The sequence below is a fragment of the Bombina bombina genome, chromosome 6 (assembly GCF_027579735.1).
Source record: "Bombina bombina isolate aBomBom1 chromosome 6, aBomBom1.pri, whole genome shotgun sequence".
NCBI classification, from domain to species: domain Eukaryota; kingdom Metazoa; phylum Chordata; class Amphibia; order Anura; family Bombinatoridae; genus Bombina; species Bombina bombina.
The window spans coordinates 39,284,190-39,302,826 of record NC_069504.1 but is presented as its reverse complement, the minus strand read 5'-3'; the positions used below and the strand labels follow the sequence as shown (position 1 = coordinate 39,302,826).

The 18,637-nt window shown below is 40.7% G+C and overlaps 1 protein-coding gene across 2 annotated transcripts in view; it reads right to left on the bottom strand.

Annotated features, from left to right (window-relative positions):
• KLHDC10 (kelch domain containing 10) overlaps positions 1-18,637 on the bottom strand; it is a 229,686-nt gene that overhangs the window by 10,153 nt on the left and 200,896 nt on the right. For both annotated transcript variants that reach the window (XM_053716378.1, XM_053716377.1), the window contains one exon: positions 11,051-11,117. In XM_053716378.1, coding sequence (XP_053572353.1) covers positions 11,051-11,117 — 67 coding nt within the window. The remainder of the gene's footprint in view (positions 1-11,050; positions 11,118-18,637) is intronic.

Below are 18,637 nucleotides of genomic sequence, written 5' to 3'. Positions count from 1 at the left end.
CTATCAGAAACACAAAAGATTGTTCAATTATGATCTTGGAGATCAACCTTGGAAGAAGAACCAGAGGTGGACAATGTAAGCAGGTTGGTAAAACCAAGGAACTGCCAAGGCATCCACCATCTCCGCCTGAGAATCCCTGGACCTGGAAAGGTATCTGGGAAGCTTCTTGTTTAGATGAGAGGCCATCAGATCTATTTCTGGAAGACCCCACATCTGTACAAGATGAAAACACACCTCTGGATGGAGAGACCACTCCCCCAGATGTAAAGTCTGACGGCTGAGATAATCCGCTTCCCAATTGTCTACACCTGGGATATGAATTGCAGAAATTTGACAAGAGCTGGATTCCGCCCAAAAAAGTATCCGAGATACTTAGTTCATTGCTGAAGGACTGCGAGTCCCTCCTTGATGATTGACATATGCCACTGTTGTGATATTGTCTGTTTGAAAACAAATGTAAAGTGCTCTCTTCAATAGAGGCCACACCTGAAGAGCTCTGAAAATATTTTAGAAAAGAGTTCTAAAATATTGATTGGTAACCTCACCTCTTGAGGATTCCAAACACCTAGTGCTGTCAGAGACCCCCAGACAGCCCCCCAACCTGTGAGGCTTGTGATCACAGACCAGGTAGGACGAACAAATGAGGCCCCTTGAACAATAAAGTGATGGTCTAACCACCAAGTCAGAGAGAGTTGAGAGTTTGAATTTAAAGTATATCAGTTGTGATAGAGTATAATCCCTGCACCATTGGTGCAGCATGAAAAGCTGTAGAGGTCTCATATGAAAACAAGCAAAAGGGATCATGTCTAATGCTGCAGTCATGAGACCTAAAACTTCCATGCACATAGCCACTGAAGGGAATGATAGAGACTGAAGGTTTAGACAAGCTAAAACCAAATTCATTTGTCTCTTGTCTGTCAGAGAAAGAGGCATGGACACTGAATCTATCTGGAAACCTAAAAAGGTGACCCTTGTCTGAGAAATCAAGAAACTCTTTTGTAAATTGATCCTCCAATCATGTTTTTAAAGAAACCACACTAGTTCCATGTGAGATTCTGCTAAATGAAAAGACTGAGCTAGTATCAAGATATCTTTCAAATAAGAAAACACCACAATACCCTGCTCTGATTACAGATAGAAGAGCACCGAGAACCATCGAAAAAAGATTCTCGGAGATGTCGCTAGGCCAAACGAAAGAGCGACAAATTGGTAATGCTTGTCTAGAAAACATAATTTATGCTTACCTGATAAATTTATTTCTCTTGTGGTGTATCCAGTCCACGGATCATCTATTACTTGTGGGATATTCTTATTCCCAACAGGAAGTTGCAAGAGGACACCCACAGCAGAGCTGTCTATATAGCTCCTCCCCTAACTGCCATATCCAGTCATTCGACCGAAAACAAACAGAGAAAGGAGAAACCATAGGGTGCAGTGGTGACTGTAGTTTAAAATTAAAAAATACCTGCCTTAAAATGACAGGGCAGGCCGTGGACTGGATACACCACAAGAGAAATAAATTTATCAGGTAAGCATAAATTATGTTTTCTCTTGTAAGGTGTATCCAGTCCACGGATCATCCATTACTTGTGGGATACCAATACCAAAGCTAAAGTACACGGATGAAGGGAGGGACAAGGCAGGTACTTAAACGGAGGGTACCACTGCCTGTAAAACCTCTCTCCCAAAAATAGCCTCCGAAGAAGCAAAAGTATCAAATTTGTAGAATTTAGAAAAAGTATGAAGCAAAGACCAAGTCGCCGCCTTGCAAATCTGTTCAACAGAAGCCTCATTTTTAAAGGCCCATGTGGAAGCCACAGCTCTAGTAGAATGAGCTGTAATCCTTTCTGGAGGCTGATGGCCAGCAGTCTCATAGGCTAAGCGGATTATGCTTTTTAGCCAAAAAGAAAGAGGTTGCCGAAGCCTTTTGACCTCTCCTCTGTCCAGAGTAGACGACAAACAAAGCAAATGTTTGACAAAAATCTTTAGTAGCTTGTAAGTAAAACTTTAAAGCACGAACCACGTCCAGATTGTGTAATAGACGTTCCTTCTTTGAAGAAGGATTAGGACACAAAGACGGAACAATCTCTTGATTTATATTCTTATTAGATACCACCTTAGGTAAAAACCCAGGTTTGGTACGCAGAACAACCTTATCTGCATTGAAGATCAGATAAGGAGAATCACATTGTAAGGAAGATAACTTGGAAACTCTACGAGCCGAGGAAATAGCTACCAAAAAAAGAACTTTCCAAGATAAAAGATATCTATGGAATGAAGAGGTTCAAACGGAACCCCCTGAAGAACTTTAAGAACCAAATTTAAACTCCATGGTGGAGCGACAGGTTTAAACACAGGCTTGATTCTAACTAAAGCCTGACAAAATGCCTGAACGTCTGGGACATCCGCCAGACGCTTGTGCAAAAGAATAGATAGCGCAGAAATCTGTCCCTTTAAGGAACTAGCTGACAATCCTTTCTCCAATCCTTCTTGGAGAAAACATAATATCCTGGGAATCCTGACCTTACTCCATGAGTAGCCCTTGGATTGTCACCAATAAAGATATTTCCGCCATATTTTATGATAGATTTTCCTGGTGACAGGCTTTCGTGCCTGAATTAAGGTATCAATGACTGACTCAGAGAAACCACGCTTTGATAAAATCAAGTGTTCAATCTCCAGGCAGTCAGCCTCAGAGAAATTAGATTTGGATGGTTGAAAGGACCTTGAAGTAGAAGGTCCTGCCTCAGCGGCAAACGGTGGAAACACATAAGCCAGGTTGAAGGACCAAGGCGCTGCTAGAGCATCTATCAGCGTTGCCTTGGGGTCCCTGGACCTGGATCCGTAACAAGGAAGCTTGGCGTTCTGGCGAGACGCCATGAGATCCAGTTCTGGTTTGCCCCAACGATGAACCAATTGTGCAAACACCTCCGGATGGAGTTCCCACTCCCCCGGATGAAAAGTCTGTCGACTTAGAAAATCCGCCTCCCAGTTCTCTACACCTGGGATATGGATAGCTGATAGGTGGCAAGAGTGAATTTCTGCCCAGCGAATTATCTTTGAGACTTCTAACATCGCTAGGGAACTCCTTGTTCCCCCTTGATGTGTGATGTAAGCCACAGTCATGTTGTCCTCCGACTGAAATCTGATGAACCTCATTGTCGCTAGATGAGGCCAAGCCTGAAGAGCATTGAATATCGCTCTTAGTTCCAGAATGTTTATTGGAAGGAGTGACTCCTCCTGAGTACACGATCCCTGAGCCTTCAGGGAGTTCCAGACTGCACCCCTAGAAGGCTGGCAATCTCATCACAATTGTCCAATCTGGCCTGCGAAAGGTCATACCTTTGGACAGATGGACCCGAGATAGCCACCAGAGAAGAGAATCCCTGGTCTCTTGAGCCAGATTTAGTAGAGGGGACAAATCTGTGTAATCCCCATTCCACTGACTGAGCATGCAGAGTTGCAGTGGTCTGAGATGTAGGCGTGCAAACGGCACTATGTCCATTGCCGCGACCATTAAGCCAATTACTTCCATACACTGAGCCACCGAAGGGCGAGGAATGGAATAAAGAACACGGCAGGAATTTAGAAGTTTTGATAACCTGGACTCCGTCAGGTAAATTTTCATTTCTACAGAATCTATCAGAGTCCCTAGGAAGGAAACTCTTGTAAGGGGGGGATAGAGAACTCTTTTCCTCATTCACCTTCCACCCATGCGACCTCAGAAATGCCAACACTATGTCCGTATGAGACTTGGCAATTTGGAAGTTTGACGCCTGAATTAGGATGTCGTCTAAATAAGGGGCCACTGCTATGCCCCGCGGCCTTAGGGCCGCCAGAAGCGACCCCAGAACCTTCGTAAAAATTCTTGGGGCTGTAGCTAGCCCAAAAGGAAGAGCTACAAACTGGTAATGTCTGTCTAGGAAGGCAAACCTGAGAAACCGATGATGATCTTTGTGTATCGGAATGTGAAGATAAGCATCCTTTAAATCCACTGTAGTCATGTATTGACCCTCCTGGATCATAGGTAGGATGGTACGAATAGTCTCCATCTTGAATGATGGAACTCTGAGGAATTTGTTTAAGATCTTTAGATCCAAGATTGGTCTGAAGGTTCCCTCTTTTTTGGGAACTACAAACAGATTTGAGTAAAAACCCTGTCCCTGTTCCTCCTTTGGAAATGGATGGATCACTCCCATAACTAGGAGGTCTTGTACACAGTGTAAGAATGCCTCTCTCTTTATCTGGTTTGCAGATAATTGTGAAAGGTGAAATCTCCCTTTTGGGGGGGAAGCCTTGAAGTCCAGAAGATATCCCTGGGATATAATTTCCAACGCCCAGGGATCCTGAACATCTCTTGCCCACGCCTGGGCGAAGAGCGAAAGTCTGCCCCCTACTAGATGCGTTATCGGATGGGGGGCCGTTCCTTCATGCTGTCTTAGAGGCAGCAGCAGGCTTTTTGGTTTGCTTACCCTTGTTCCAGGTCTGGTTAGGTCTCCAGACCGTCTTGGACTGAGCAAAAGTTCCCTCTTGTTTTGCATTAGAGGAAGTTGATGCCTAATTTGCCTCGAAGTTTCGAAAGGCACAAAAATAGACTGTTTAGCCCTTGATTTGGACCTATCCTGAGGAAGGGCATGACCTTTTCCTCCAGTGATATCAGCAATAATCTCCTTCAAACCAGGCCCGAATAGGGTCTGCCCCTTGAAGGGAATGTTAAGCAGCTTAGACTTTGAAGTAACGTCAGCTGACCATGATTTAAGCCATAGCGCTCTGCGCGCCTGGATAGCAAAACCAGAATTCTTAGCCGTTAGTTTAGTCAAATGAACAATTGCATCAGAAACAAAAGAATTGGCTAGCTTAAGTGCTCTAAGCTTGTCAAGTATATCATCCAATGGAGTCGCTACCTGTAAAGCCTCTTCCAGAGACTCAAACCAGAACGCTGCAGCAGCAGTGACAGGAGCAATGCATGCAAGGGGCTGTAGGATAAAACCTTGTTGAATAAACATTTTCTTAAGGTAACCCTGTAACGTTTTATCCATTGGATCTAAGAAAGCACAACTCTCCTCGACAGGGATAGTAGTACGCTTTGCTAGAGTAGAAACTGCTCCCTCCACCTTAGGAACTGTCTGCCATAAGTCCCGTGTGGTGGCGTCTATAGGAAACATTTTTCTAAAAATAGGAGGGGGAGAGAACGGCACACCTGGTCTATCCCATTCCTTAGTAATAATTTCTGTAAACCTTTTAGGTATTGGAAAAACATCAGTACACAGCGGCACTGCATAGTATTTATCCAGTCTACACAATTTCTCTGGCACTGCAATTGTATCACAGTCATTCAGAGCAGCTAAAACCTCCCTGAGTAACACGCGGAGGTGTTCAAGCTTAAATTTAAATGTAGAAATATCAGAATCAGGTTGCATCATCTTCCCTGAGTCAGAAATATCACCCACAGAAAGAAGCTCTCCTTCAGCTTCTGCATATTGTGAGGCATTATCAGACATAGCTCTTAAAGCGTCAGTATGCTCTGTATTTCGTCTAACTCCAGAGCTATCTCGCTTTTCTCTAAATTCAGGTAGTCTGGCTAATACCGCTGACAGTGTATTATCCATGACTGCCGCCATGTCTTGTAAAGTAAACGCTATGGGCGCCCTAGATGTACTTAGCGCCATTTGAGCGTGAGTCCCTTGAGCGCGAGTCAAAGGATCTGACACGTGGGGAGAGTTAGTCGGCATAACTTCCCCCTTGTCAGATTCCTCTGGTGATACATTTTTTAAAGACAGAATATGATCTTTATTGCTTAAAGTGAAATCAGTACATTTGGTACACATTCTAAGAGGGGGCTCCACAATGGCTTTTAAACATAATGAACAAGGAGTTTCCTCTATGTCAGACATGTTTATAAAGACTAGCAATGAGACTAGCAAGCTTGGAAAACACTTTAAATTAAGTTAACAAGCAAATATAATAAACAGTACTGTGCCTTTACGAGAAACAAATTTTGTCAGAATTTGAAAAACAGTGAAAAAAGGCAGTAAATCAAACGAAATTTTTACAGTGTGTATAAAAAGCTAACAGAGCATTGCACCCACTTGCAAATGGATGATTAACCCCTTAGTTCAAAAACCGGATCAAAAAAACGATAGACGTTTTTTGAAAAGTTACACCAAACTGCCACAGCCTTGCTGTGGGCCTACCTTCCCCAACAAACGATTTTGGAAAGCCTAAGAGCCCTTTAGAGATGTCCTATAGCATCCAGGAGACCCTTGGAGGAAGCTGGATGTCTCAGTCTGTAAAAGTTACTGCGCAAAAAAGCTCTAAATTAGGCCCCTCCCACTCATAGTAACACAGTGGAAAGCCTTTCTAGGCAAATTTAAGCCAGCCATGTGGAAAAAACTAGGCCCCAATAAAGTTTTATCACCAAAGTATATATAAAAACGTTTAAACATGCCAGCAAACGTTTTATATTGTAAATATAAAAGAGTATTACTTCAGAAAGTAAGCATGATACCAGTCGCTATTAAATCACTGTATTCAGGCTTACCTTACATAAATTTGGCATCAGCAGCATTTTCTAGCATTCACATCTTCTAGAAAAATCTTAACTGCACATACCTCATAGCAGGATAACCTGCACGCCATTCCCCCGCTGAAGTTATCTCTCTCTTCAGTCATGTGTGAGAACAGCAATAGATCTTAGTTACAACCTGCTAAGATCATAGAAATCACAGGCAGATTCTTCTATTTTTCTGCCTGGAACAAAATAGTACAACTCCAGTACCATTTAAAAATAATAAACTTTTGATTGAAGTAAAATAACAGCTACATTTCACCACTTCTCTCTTACTACCTCCATGTTTGTTGAGTTGCAAGAGAATGACTGGATATGGCAGTTAGGGGAGGAGCTATATAGACAGCTCTGCTGTGGGTGTCCTCTTGCAACTTCCTTTTGGGAATGAGAATATCCCACAAGTAATGGATGATCCGTGGACTGGATACACCTTACAAGAGAAAAGAGAATCTCAGAAAACGATTGTGGTCTGGATGAATTGGAATGTGAAGATAAGCGCCCTGTAAGCCTATTGTGGACATGAAATGACCTTGCTGAACAAAAAGGCAGAATAGTCCTTATATAGTCACCCTCTTGAAAGTTAGGACTCTTACAAAATAATTTAAAATTTTCAGATCCAGGATTGGTCTGAACGAATCTTCTTTCTTTGGGACAATGAATAGATTTGAATAAAAACCCAAACCCCTTTCCTGCAGAGAAACTGGAACAATCCCCCCTGAAAACTCTAGGTCTGAAACACATTTCCGAAAAGCCAGAGCTTTCACAGGGTTTGTTGGAACATAAGAAACAATTTTCATATAGGAGGTCCTATTCTGAAACCTATTCGATACCCCTGAGAAACAATATTCTGAATCCACTGATTTTGAGCAGAAACTGTCCAAATGTGTTGAAATAATTTCTATCTGCCACCCGCCAGTTGAACTGGTTTGAGGGCCGCACCTTAAAGCGGTCTTAAAGGGACACAACCCAATTTTTTTCTTTCGTGATTCCGATAGAGCATGCAATTTTAAGCAACTTTCTAATTTACTTCTATTATCAATTTTTCTTCGTTAACTTGCTATCTTAATTTGAAGGGCGGAGAAAGGGCGGAGCCGTAAACGCACATCAGTGTTTGACCAAGGCGGTATTTACAAATCCACCATATACATGGGTTTCCCTGCAATGTGATTTCAGCCTGTCGATTGCCTCTGATTACGGATATATGCGATACTTTGGTGCAAGTCATCACGCTCACTGAGCATTACACAAAGCCGGACAGAGCCTTTGCAAGAGACTACACGCTCAGAGCGATATCCGACAGGAAGCGGGACAGAATTTCAGCAAGTATACTCTGTGTCTATTGTATTGCAAAGTGTTATAATATACATCTTCATTTCTATATTCTGTGTGACACTCTTCATTATGTGTTCTCAGTGAGACTTATAGCAAGTTTTGCACCTTACGCATTAGCATCAGAAGGTTTTGAACTGAATCAGTGACTAAGTTGTGTGTGTTGCTGATTTAAGCTGTCTTGGATATACGACAAGTTGATGTGATAGACCTCAGTTCGAAAGTGTGTAAGACCCAGAATAACGGGTGGTCATATATATAGTGGTTGATATATTGGCAGTGAACTGTGTGTATTGAACTACAATCAAGCTCGACAGTTTGTGACATATGTGGATTACAAAAATTACCATTCACATAAAGTTTGTAGTGAGCTTCAATCAAGCCTAATACATTGTTACATTATATATATGGATTACAAAGTATCAATACATGATCTTGGGCTTTTTGGTTCACAGCATTGAACGGTGTAATTTTTGTAAATACGCCTTTTTTTTTTCTCCTTAGGGACGCCTAAGGGGGAGTGTTATGTATGTCTGTGTATGCGAGTCTGTATGAGGATAGGTTAGGTACCTTTTTTGATATGTCTTTTTTACATTAGTTTTTCAATATATTATACTGTTGAAACTGTATGATTATTTCATTAGTATTAAATCATTTGACTGCAACCAGTTAGGTGTGCTGAGTATTTTTGTATATTGGTGGGTATGTAGGCAATACCTTACTCTTGCAACCTTTCTTGTTTTGACATTTTTTTCTACTAAGTAGTGCTGCTATTTTGTTATTGATTTGATAATTAATATAACTGTGTTGGTTATGCAAAACTGGGGAATGGGTAATAAAGGGATTATCTATCTTTAAAAACAATAACAATTCTATGGTAGACTGTCCCTTTAAATTTATTATCTTGGGGCAGAAAAACTCCCTTTCCCCCGGTGATAGTGGAGATAATAGAGATAATAGAGTCCAATTGAGAACCAAATAAATTACTACCCTGAAATGATAAAGATAGTAATATAAAGATAGTAATATAGATTTAGACACCATATCAGCATTCAAAGATTTAAGCCATAAAGCTCTTCTAGTAAGAATAGCTAAAGACAGATTTAACATCAATCTTAATGACAAATATAGCATCACAAATGAAATGATTAGCATGTTGAAGTAAAAGAACAATGCTAGACAATTCAGGTTATGCTGACTTTTTAGCTAAACTGTCCAACCAAAATGTTGAAGCAGCAGCAACATCAGCAATATAAATAACAGGTCTAAGAATATAGCCAGTATGTAAATATGCTTTTCTAAGATAGGATTCAATTTTCCTATCTAAAGGATCCTTAAAGGAAGTACTATTTTCCATAGGAATAGTAGTACGTTGCAAAAGTAGAAATAGCCCCATCAACCTTAGGGACTTTTTCCCAAAACTCTAACTTAGCCACAGGTAAAGGATATAGCTTTTTAAACCTAGAAAAAGGGATAAAAGAAACACTAAGTTTAGACAATTATTTAGTAAACATATGAGAGATAGCATCTGGAATAGGAAAAATTTCAGGAGTAACCTCAGAAGTTTTAAAAACAGAATTCAAACGTCTGCTATTCTTGTTATCAAGAGGACTAGATTCCTATATACCCAAAGTAAACAATACTTCCTTTAATAAAGAATGAATATATTCAATCTTAAAAATAAAGGATGATTTATCAATTTCAGTCTATGAAGTGGGATCCTCTGAGCCAGAGAAATCCTCAGCAGAAGATACTTCAGTATGCTGTTGATCAATACAAACTTCATCAGATTTATGAGGTTAGGAGAGACCTTTTACGTTTATTTGAAGGCGGACTAGCAGTCATAGCCTTCTCTATGGCTGCAGCAATATAAATTTTCATATCTACAGGACTATCATGTTCATTAGACTGTGAAGGATCAACAGTAAATGTATTTGTACTTATAGAAACATTATCAGCATGTAATCATTTTTCATAACAAGTGCCTCATATTAGAGCTGAAGAAGATCAGCTAATTTACAACATACACACTTAGCTTTGGTAGAATTGTGTTCAGGCAGCTTAGTTCCTACAGTAACATCAGAGGCAGGATCAGTTTGAGACATCTTGCAAAATGTAACAATATATAAAAAATAATATTTAAACAAAATATCTAATTTCCTCAAATTAGCAGTTTGAGGAATGGGAAAAAAAATGCTTATGATAACATTTTTATACAAAAGTAAAAACAAAAGCAAGCAACCTAGCCCTCTATGAATCAAATGAGAGCAGAGAGCAAACGAGGGAGAGACTTAATATAACAAATTTAGGTGCCAAAAATGACGCAAACGCAGAGAAAAAAAAAAACTTGTCATAACAGGCGCAACTCCATGCCCAAAGAACTTGCATCAAGAAAGTCGCAAGAAATTACGAGATTTGCGTCACGGCAGACGCTATTTCGCATCACAAAATTTTTTCACCAAAAATGTTGCAATAAAAAGTAATATGCGTCATCGCGAGCCTAAGCCCACGAAAATTTTGAAGAAAAAAAAAAAAAAAAACAGGTAGGCCTAAAAACTCCCATAAACCTAATTTCCATGCTGAAACTGTTATAATGCAAAAGGGAAATACACAGACCTGACTCATGGCAATATATATACAACATACATTTAAAAGTTTATAAGATAAAGTGCCAAACATAGCTGAGTGTGTCGTAAAAAAATTATATATACTTACCAGAAGACACCCATCTACATATAGCAGACAGCCAAACCAGTACTGAAACATATCAGCAGAGGTAATGGTAGAGGAGTATAATGTTGATCTGAAAAGGGAGGTGGCAGATGAATCCCTGCGACTGATTACAGAGAGCCTTAGAAAAGATTTCCCATAGATAAAAAAAACATGGCATCAGGCAATACTCCCTTCACAACCCTCAGAAAAACACTATACTTTGAGAGGCAAAGTTTGTAAAACTGAGGTATGAGTGAAGTGGGAGGTGTATTTATAGGCATTATTAGGTTTGGGAAACTTTGCCCCCTCCTGGTAGGAATATCCCATAAGTCACTAGCTCATGGACTCTTGCCACTTACATGAAAGCAATGTGTATTAGATGATTATGCATCATAGCTATAATTCTGTAAATGAGCAGAGAGAGGTTTCTGAAAACATTACCTAAGTTCTCATGTGGCTTAGTAGGAATGTCCTCCCAGGTATTTGTTTCAAAGTTGTATGCGTGGATCTTCAGAGAGAAAAATAGGTTAATCAGAAGAAAATGATTCCCTGCAGTGGCATCGCAATTCTGGAATATCTGACATAACAAAACCTTCCTATAGGGTTCATCAGTGCCTAATTAGTAGCTTATAAACATGGCAGGCTTAGCAGTTGCATTTATGCTCAGCTAAAAGAAGAGAGTTTAATATGGCTGTTTAGAGAGACATTAAACTCAAAATTTTACATCTGTCCCTAATCGGTCACAACAAAGGTGACCAGGAACATGGATTCCTCCAGGCTTTTCAAAAGGTGTATCTCAACTGCTCTTAAAGGGACAGGGAACCCCAAAATTTTATTTCAAGAATTGGTCAGAACATCCAATTTTAAACTATTTTACAATTTACTAAATTCTCTTGTTATCCTTTGCTGAAGGAACAGTACTGTACTACTGACAGCTAGATGAACACATCTAGTTAGTCAATCACACAAGACAAATCTGTGCAGGCACCAATCAGCAGCTAGCCCCCACTAGTGTAGGATATGGGCTTATTCTTTGGGAACAAAGGATACCAAGAGAACTAAGCACATTTATACATATAAGTGAATTTAAACGAATCTTAAAATGACATGCTCTATCTGAATAATGAAGTTTAATTTTGATTTTCCGGTGTCTAATAGGCAAAACCTTGTACTTGTGCAAATAAAATGACTGTTAAACGGTTTTACAACTTTTTTGCATTGCATTTAAAAGCTATAAGATTCAGGTTAGCATGTGCCTACCAGTTTCCAACTTCTCTACCATCTCCAACTTCCCCTTTCTTCTCTCTGACCACCATCTACTAACTTTCTCTATCACTCTACTTACAGCATCGTCTCACAAGCCCCCCAAAAAACATAATTTATGTAAGAACTTACCTGATAAATTCATTTCTTTCATATTAACAAGAGTCCATGAGCTAGTGACGTATGGGATATACATTCCTACCAGGAGGGGCAAAGTTTCCCAAACCTTAAAATGCCTATAAATACACCCCTCACCACACCCACAAATCAGTTTAACGAATAGCCAAGAAGTGGGGTGATAAGAAAAAAAAGTGCGAAGCATATAAAATAAGGAATTGGAATAATTGTGCTTTATACAAAAAAATCATAACCACCACAAAAAAGGGTGGGCCTCATGGACTCTTGTTAATATGAAAGAAATGAATTTATCAGGTAAGTTCTTACATAAATTATGTTTTCTTTCATGTAATTAACAAGAGTCCATGAGCTAGTGACGTATGGGATAATGACTACCCAAGATGTGGATCTTTCCACACAAGAGTCACTAGAGAGGGAGGGATAAAATAAAGACAGCCAATTCCTGCTGAAAATAATCCACACCCAAAATAAAGTTTAACAAAAAACATAAGCAGAAGATTCAAACTGAAACCGCTGCCTGAAGAACTTTTCTACCAAAAACTGCTTCAGAAGAAGAAAATACATCAAAATGGTAGAATTTAGTAAAAGTATGCAAAGAGGACCAAGTTGCTGCTTTGCAGATCTGGTCAACCGAAGCTTCATTCCTAAACGCCCAGGAAGTAGATACTGACCTAGTAGAATGAGCTGTAATTCTCTGAGGCGGAATTTTACCCGACTCAACATAGGCAAGATGAATTAAAGATTTCAACCAAGATGCCAAAGAAATGGCAGAAGCTTTCTGGCCTTTCCTAGAACCGGAAAAGATAACAAATAGACTAGAAGTCTTACGGAAAGATTTCGTAGCTTCAACATAATATTTCAAAGCTCTAACAACATCCAAAGAATGCAATGATTTCTCCTTAGAATTCTTAGGATTAGGACATAATGAAGGAACCACAATTTCTCTACTAATGTTATTGGAATTCACAACTTTAGGTAAAAATTCAAACGAAGTTCGCAACACCGCCTTATCCTGATGAAAAATCAGAAAAGGAGACTCACATGAAAGAGCAGATAATTCAGAAACTCTTCTAGCAGAAGAGATGGCCAAAAGGAACAAAACTTTCCAAGAAAGTAATTTAATGTCCAATGAATGCATAGGTTCAAACAGAGGAGCTTGAAGAGCTCCCAGAACCAAATTCAAACTCCAAGGAGGAGAAATTGACTTAATGACAGGTTTTATACGAACCAAAGCTTGTACAAAACAATGAATATCAGGAAGAATAGCAATCTTTCTGTGAAAAAGAACAGAAAGAGCGGAGATTTGTCCTTTCAAAGAACTCGCGGACAAACCCTTATCTAAACCATCCTGAAGAAACTGTAAAATTCTTGGTATTCTAAAAGAATGCCAAGAAAAATGATGAGAAAGACACCAAGAAATATAAGTCTTCCAGACTCTATAATATATCTCTCGAGATACAGATTTACGAGCCTGTAACATAGTATTAATCACAGAGTCAGAGAAACCTCTTTGACCAAGAATCAAGCGTTCAATCTCCATACCTTTAAATTTAAGGATTTCAGATCCGGATGGAAAAAAGGACCTTGTGACAGAAGGTCTGGTCTTAACGGAAGAGTCCATGGTTGGCAAGATGCCATCCGGACAAGATCCGCATACCAAAACCTGTGAGGCCATGCCGGAGCTATTAGCAGAACAAACGAGCATTCCCTCAGAATCTTGGAGATTACTCTTGGAAGAAGAACTAGAGGCGGAAAGATATAGGCAGGATGATACTTCCAAGGAAGTGATAATGCATCCACTGCCTCCGCCTGAGGATCCCGGGATCTGGACAGATACCTGGGAAGTTTCTTGTTTAGATGAGAGGCCATCAGATCTATCTCTGGGAGCCCCCACATTTGAACAATCTGAAGAAATACCTCTGGGTGAAGAGACCATTCGCCCGGATGCAACGTTTGGCGACTGAGATAATCCGCTTCCCAATTGTCTACACCTGGGATATGAACCGCAGAGATTAGACAGGAGCTGGATTCCGCCCAAACCAAAATTCGAGATACTTCTTTCATAGCCAGAGGACTCTTCACCACCTCCCTTGGAGGCAAAGTTTGTAAAACTGATTTGTGGGTGTGGTGAGGGGTGTATTTATAGGCATTTTAAGGTTTGGGAAACTTTGCCCCTCCTGGTAGGAATGTATATCCCATACGTCACTAGCTCATGGACTCTTGTTAATTACATGAAAGAAACTGCTACCTTAAAATAATTTAAATGACTTGGATCTCAGACATTTCTGCTTAACTGAAACTTCTACTCTCCAGCATTTTATCCCTCTGTTGCCCAGACCTTGTGACCTTACAGTGTAATTCTGCACTAAATTAAACTCTTGCACAGTGAACAGTGGAGACTGCAGCTTTGTCATCATGCATTCAATGACAACCATGGCACACCAAACAGACCCACTATCTGCAATGTTCACGGACTGCTGAACATCAGTGGAGAAAATCAGGCACCAGTGATGATTTCCTGCATTATAAATTCATCTTCATACAACTCTGCCCTCAGCCTGACAAAAGTTAATTTCTCCTCCCTTATGTCAACTCGCGTATCCAAGCCCAGAAAGCGGTTTTCAACCTTAAACATCTGCCTTTACCTCCGCCTACTTAAAACTCACTGCTTAGATTATTGCGGGTCACTTCAAAAATAAAATCGACAATTAGAAAATAAAATTTCACCCTCACACCCCTCAAACTCAGCCCTTCCACCCACAAAACTCTGTAACAGAGAAAGAAGTCTTCATACCCCTATCTTATGCTCATCTCACAACCTGCCCACGTGGCCCTATCACATCATGACTTCTTTCTCTCTCTCTGATTCTCTAACCTCTGCCCTGACTCATCTCTTTAACCAATCTCTTGCCACTGGCACATTTCCTTATACATTCAAGCATGCATTAATCACACCAATCCTAAAACAAGCCCTCACCTCGACCCCTCCACCCCTTCTAAATATCAACCCACCTCCTTACTTCCCTTTAAATTATTGGAACAACTAGTTTTTAACCACCTAAATCAATTTCTCTCAACTAACTGTAAACTTAATTCAAGCGGAATTAAGGCCAGATTTGTAGTTAAACACTCATCAGAAACAGCTTTCAAATGACCTATCAGATAAAACAAAGTGACGCTACTCCTTACTAATTCTTCTGGATCCAACTGCTGCTTACGAGAAAGTTGAGTCCACTTCTATTAAAAACTAAATTTATGCTCACCTGATAAATTTATTTCTTTCCAGATATCGAGAGTCCACAACGTCATTCAATTACTAGTGGGAATATCACTCCTGGCCAGCAGGAGGAGGCAAAGTGCACCACAGCAAAGCTGTTAAGTGTCACTCCCCTACCTATAATCCCCAGTCATTCGACCAAAGGGAAATGGAAAAGGAATAACACAAAGGAGTAGCAAAGCCTGAGGTTTAATAAAAAAAATAACTATCCAAATAAAGGGTGGGGTCATGGACTCTCCATATCCGGAAAGAAAGAAATTTATCAGTTAAGCATAAATTTTGTTTTCTTTCCTAAGATGGAAAGTAGCCTTCTAACCCTTACGCTTTCCTGAGAAACAAACAAAAAGGGCAGAAGACTGGCGAAAATCCTTAGTCGTCTGTAGGTAGAATTTTAGAGCACGTACAACATCCAAGTTGTGCAACAGACGTTCTTTATGAGAAGGAGTGGGACAGAGAGAAGGAACAACAATTTATATTAATATTCTATCTGAAATCACTTAAGGAAGAAGCCCCAATTTAGTACAAAGGACCGCCTTATCCGCATGAAAGATAAGGTAAGGCGAATCACACTGCAAAGCTTTGATTTCCGAAACTCTCCGAGCAGAAGCGATAGCAATAAGAAACAAAACCTTCCAAGATAGCAACTTAATATCTATGGAATGCATTGGCTTAAACGGAGCCTGCTGCAAAAGTTTAACAAGATTAAGGCTCCAAGGAGGAGCCACAGGTTTAAACATAGGCCTGACAAAAAGATTGAACATCTGGCACATCGGCCAGACGCTTGTGTAACAAAGTAGATAATGCAGAAATCTGAACTTTCAGAGAACTGACAACCCTTTCTTCAGACCTTCCTGGAGAAAAGACAAAATTCTAGGAATCCTGACCCTACTCCAAGAGTAGCCCTTAGATTCACACCAATAAAAAGGTATTTACGCCATACCTTATGGTAAATTTTTCAAGTAACAGGCTTGCGAGCCTGGATCATGGTCTCAATGACCAACTCCACGCTTAGACAGAACTAAGTGTTCAATCTCCAAGCAGTCAGAGAAATGAGATTTGGATGGAGGAATGGACCCCAAGTTAGAAGGGCCTTCCTCAGAGGCAACCTCAAAGGCGGCCAAGATGACATCTTCACTAGGTCTGCAGGAGCTATTAGAATTACTGATGCTCTCTCGTTTGATATGAGCAATAACTTGTGGAAGGAGCACAGACGGAGGAAACAGGTATGCTAGACCGAAATCCCAAGGAACCGCCAGAGTATCTATCAGAGCGGCCTGAGGATCTAATGACCTTGAACCGTACCTTGGAAGCTTGGCGTTCTGCTGGCGCCATCAAATCCAACTCCGGCGCACCCCCCCCCCCCATTTGAGGGTTAACCTGGAGAACATCACCGGATGTAGAGCCCACTTCCCAGGATGAAATGTCTGTCTGCTCAGGAAATCCGCTACACAGGTGTCCACTGAATAATCCATGCCACCTCCTTCATGGCTAAGGAACTCCGAGTTCCTCCCTGGTGGTTGATGTTGTCCGCCTGAAACCTGATAAACAGGGCTAAAGACAAATGAGGCCCAGCCATCAGATGCTCCTGAGCAAGCCACCACGGGAGAGTGTCTCTTGTCGACTGGTCTAGATCTATCCTCAGAGACCGATCTGAATGGTCTCCGTTCCATTGGCTGAGCATGCATAACTGCAGAGCTCTCAAATGGAATTGAGCAAAGGGAATCATGTCCATAGAAGTGACCATCAGACCAATTACCTCCATACATTGAGCTACTGACAGCCGAACAGTAGACTGAAGACACAGGCAAGAATCTTGGATTTTCTGACCTCTGTGAGAATTTTTTTTTATAGATCGGGAATCTATTATAGTACCTATGAAACCACCCTTGTAGCAGGAACAAGGTAACTCTTTTCCAGATTCACTTTCCATCTGTGGCAACGTAGAAAAGACAACAAGATCTTTGTATGAGAGTTTGCTTGTTGAAAAGATGGCGCCTGAACTAATATGTTGTACAGGTAGGGCGCCACTGCAATTACCCGAGACCTGATCACTGCTAAGAGAGACCCCAGAACCTTTGAGAAAATTCTGGGAGCTGTGGCAAGGCCAAACGGATGAGCCACAAACTGAAAGTGTTGGTCTACAAAAGCGAATTTCAGGAACTTTTGATGATCCCTGTGGATGGGAACATGAAGATACGCATCCTTCAGTTCTATGGTCGTCATGAACTGATCGTCTTGGACCAAAGGAAGAATTAAACGAATGGTTTCCATTTTGAAGGACATTACCCTGAGAAACTTGCTGGGTCACTTTAGTTCTAAAATGTCGAAAGGCTCCCTCTTTTTTGGGAACCACAAACAAATTTGAATAAAATCCTGTACCCTGTTCCCTTACTGGAACAATCACTCCGAGGGAGGAAAGGTCCTGAACGCAGTTCAAGAATGCCTCTTTTTACTTGGTCTGCAGATAATCTTGAGAGGAGGAATCTGCCCCTGTGAGGGAAAGTTTTGAATTCTATCTTGTAACCCTGAGATACTATGTTCACAGTCCAAGGATCTGGGACATCTTGTATCCACGCTTGACAAAATAAAGGAAAGTCTGCCAAAACTTGATCCCATCCCGGATTGGGGGCCAACCCTTCATGCTGACAGACTCAGCTGAGGGTTTCTTTCATTGCTTCCCCTTATTTCAAGATTGATTGGGCTTCCAAGAAGACTTGGACTGTTCCTGCTTGGAAGAGTAAGGCTTTTGACCTTTGAAGTTACAAAAATTACTTTGACGTCCTTTAGGTCTGTTCTTCTTGTCTTGTGGTAGAAGACACCCTTTTCCACCCGTAATATCAGAAATTATTTCTACCAGACCAGGTCCAAACAACGTCTTACCCTTGTAAGGAAGCGTCAGAAGCTTGGACTGCGGGCTAAGACAGTGAGGTTGGCTCCCAGTCTAATGACTTGCATGTTAGCATAAAAATAAAGGAATTGGCTAGTTTGAGAGCCTTAATCCTATCTTGAATCACCTCCAACAGAGTCTCTACTAAAATTGATTCAGAAAAGGTGTTGCACCAATAAGATGCCGCACTTGTTACTGTGGCAAAACAAACTGCAGGTTGCCATTGAAGACCTTGATGAACATGCATCTTTTTTAAATAAGCCTCCAGCTTTTTGTCTATGGGATCCTTAAAGGAGCATCTATCCTCTATAGGGATCGTAGTTCTCTTAGCCAGAGTAGAAATAGCCCCTTCTACTTTAGGCACTGTGCGCCATGAATCTTTAATGAGTCAGCAACAGGAAACATCTTTCTAAAGATGGGAGACGAAGAAAAAAAAAAGGTATCCCTGGCTTCTCCCATTCCT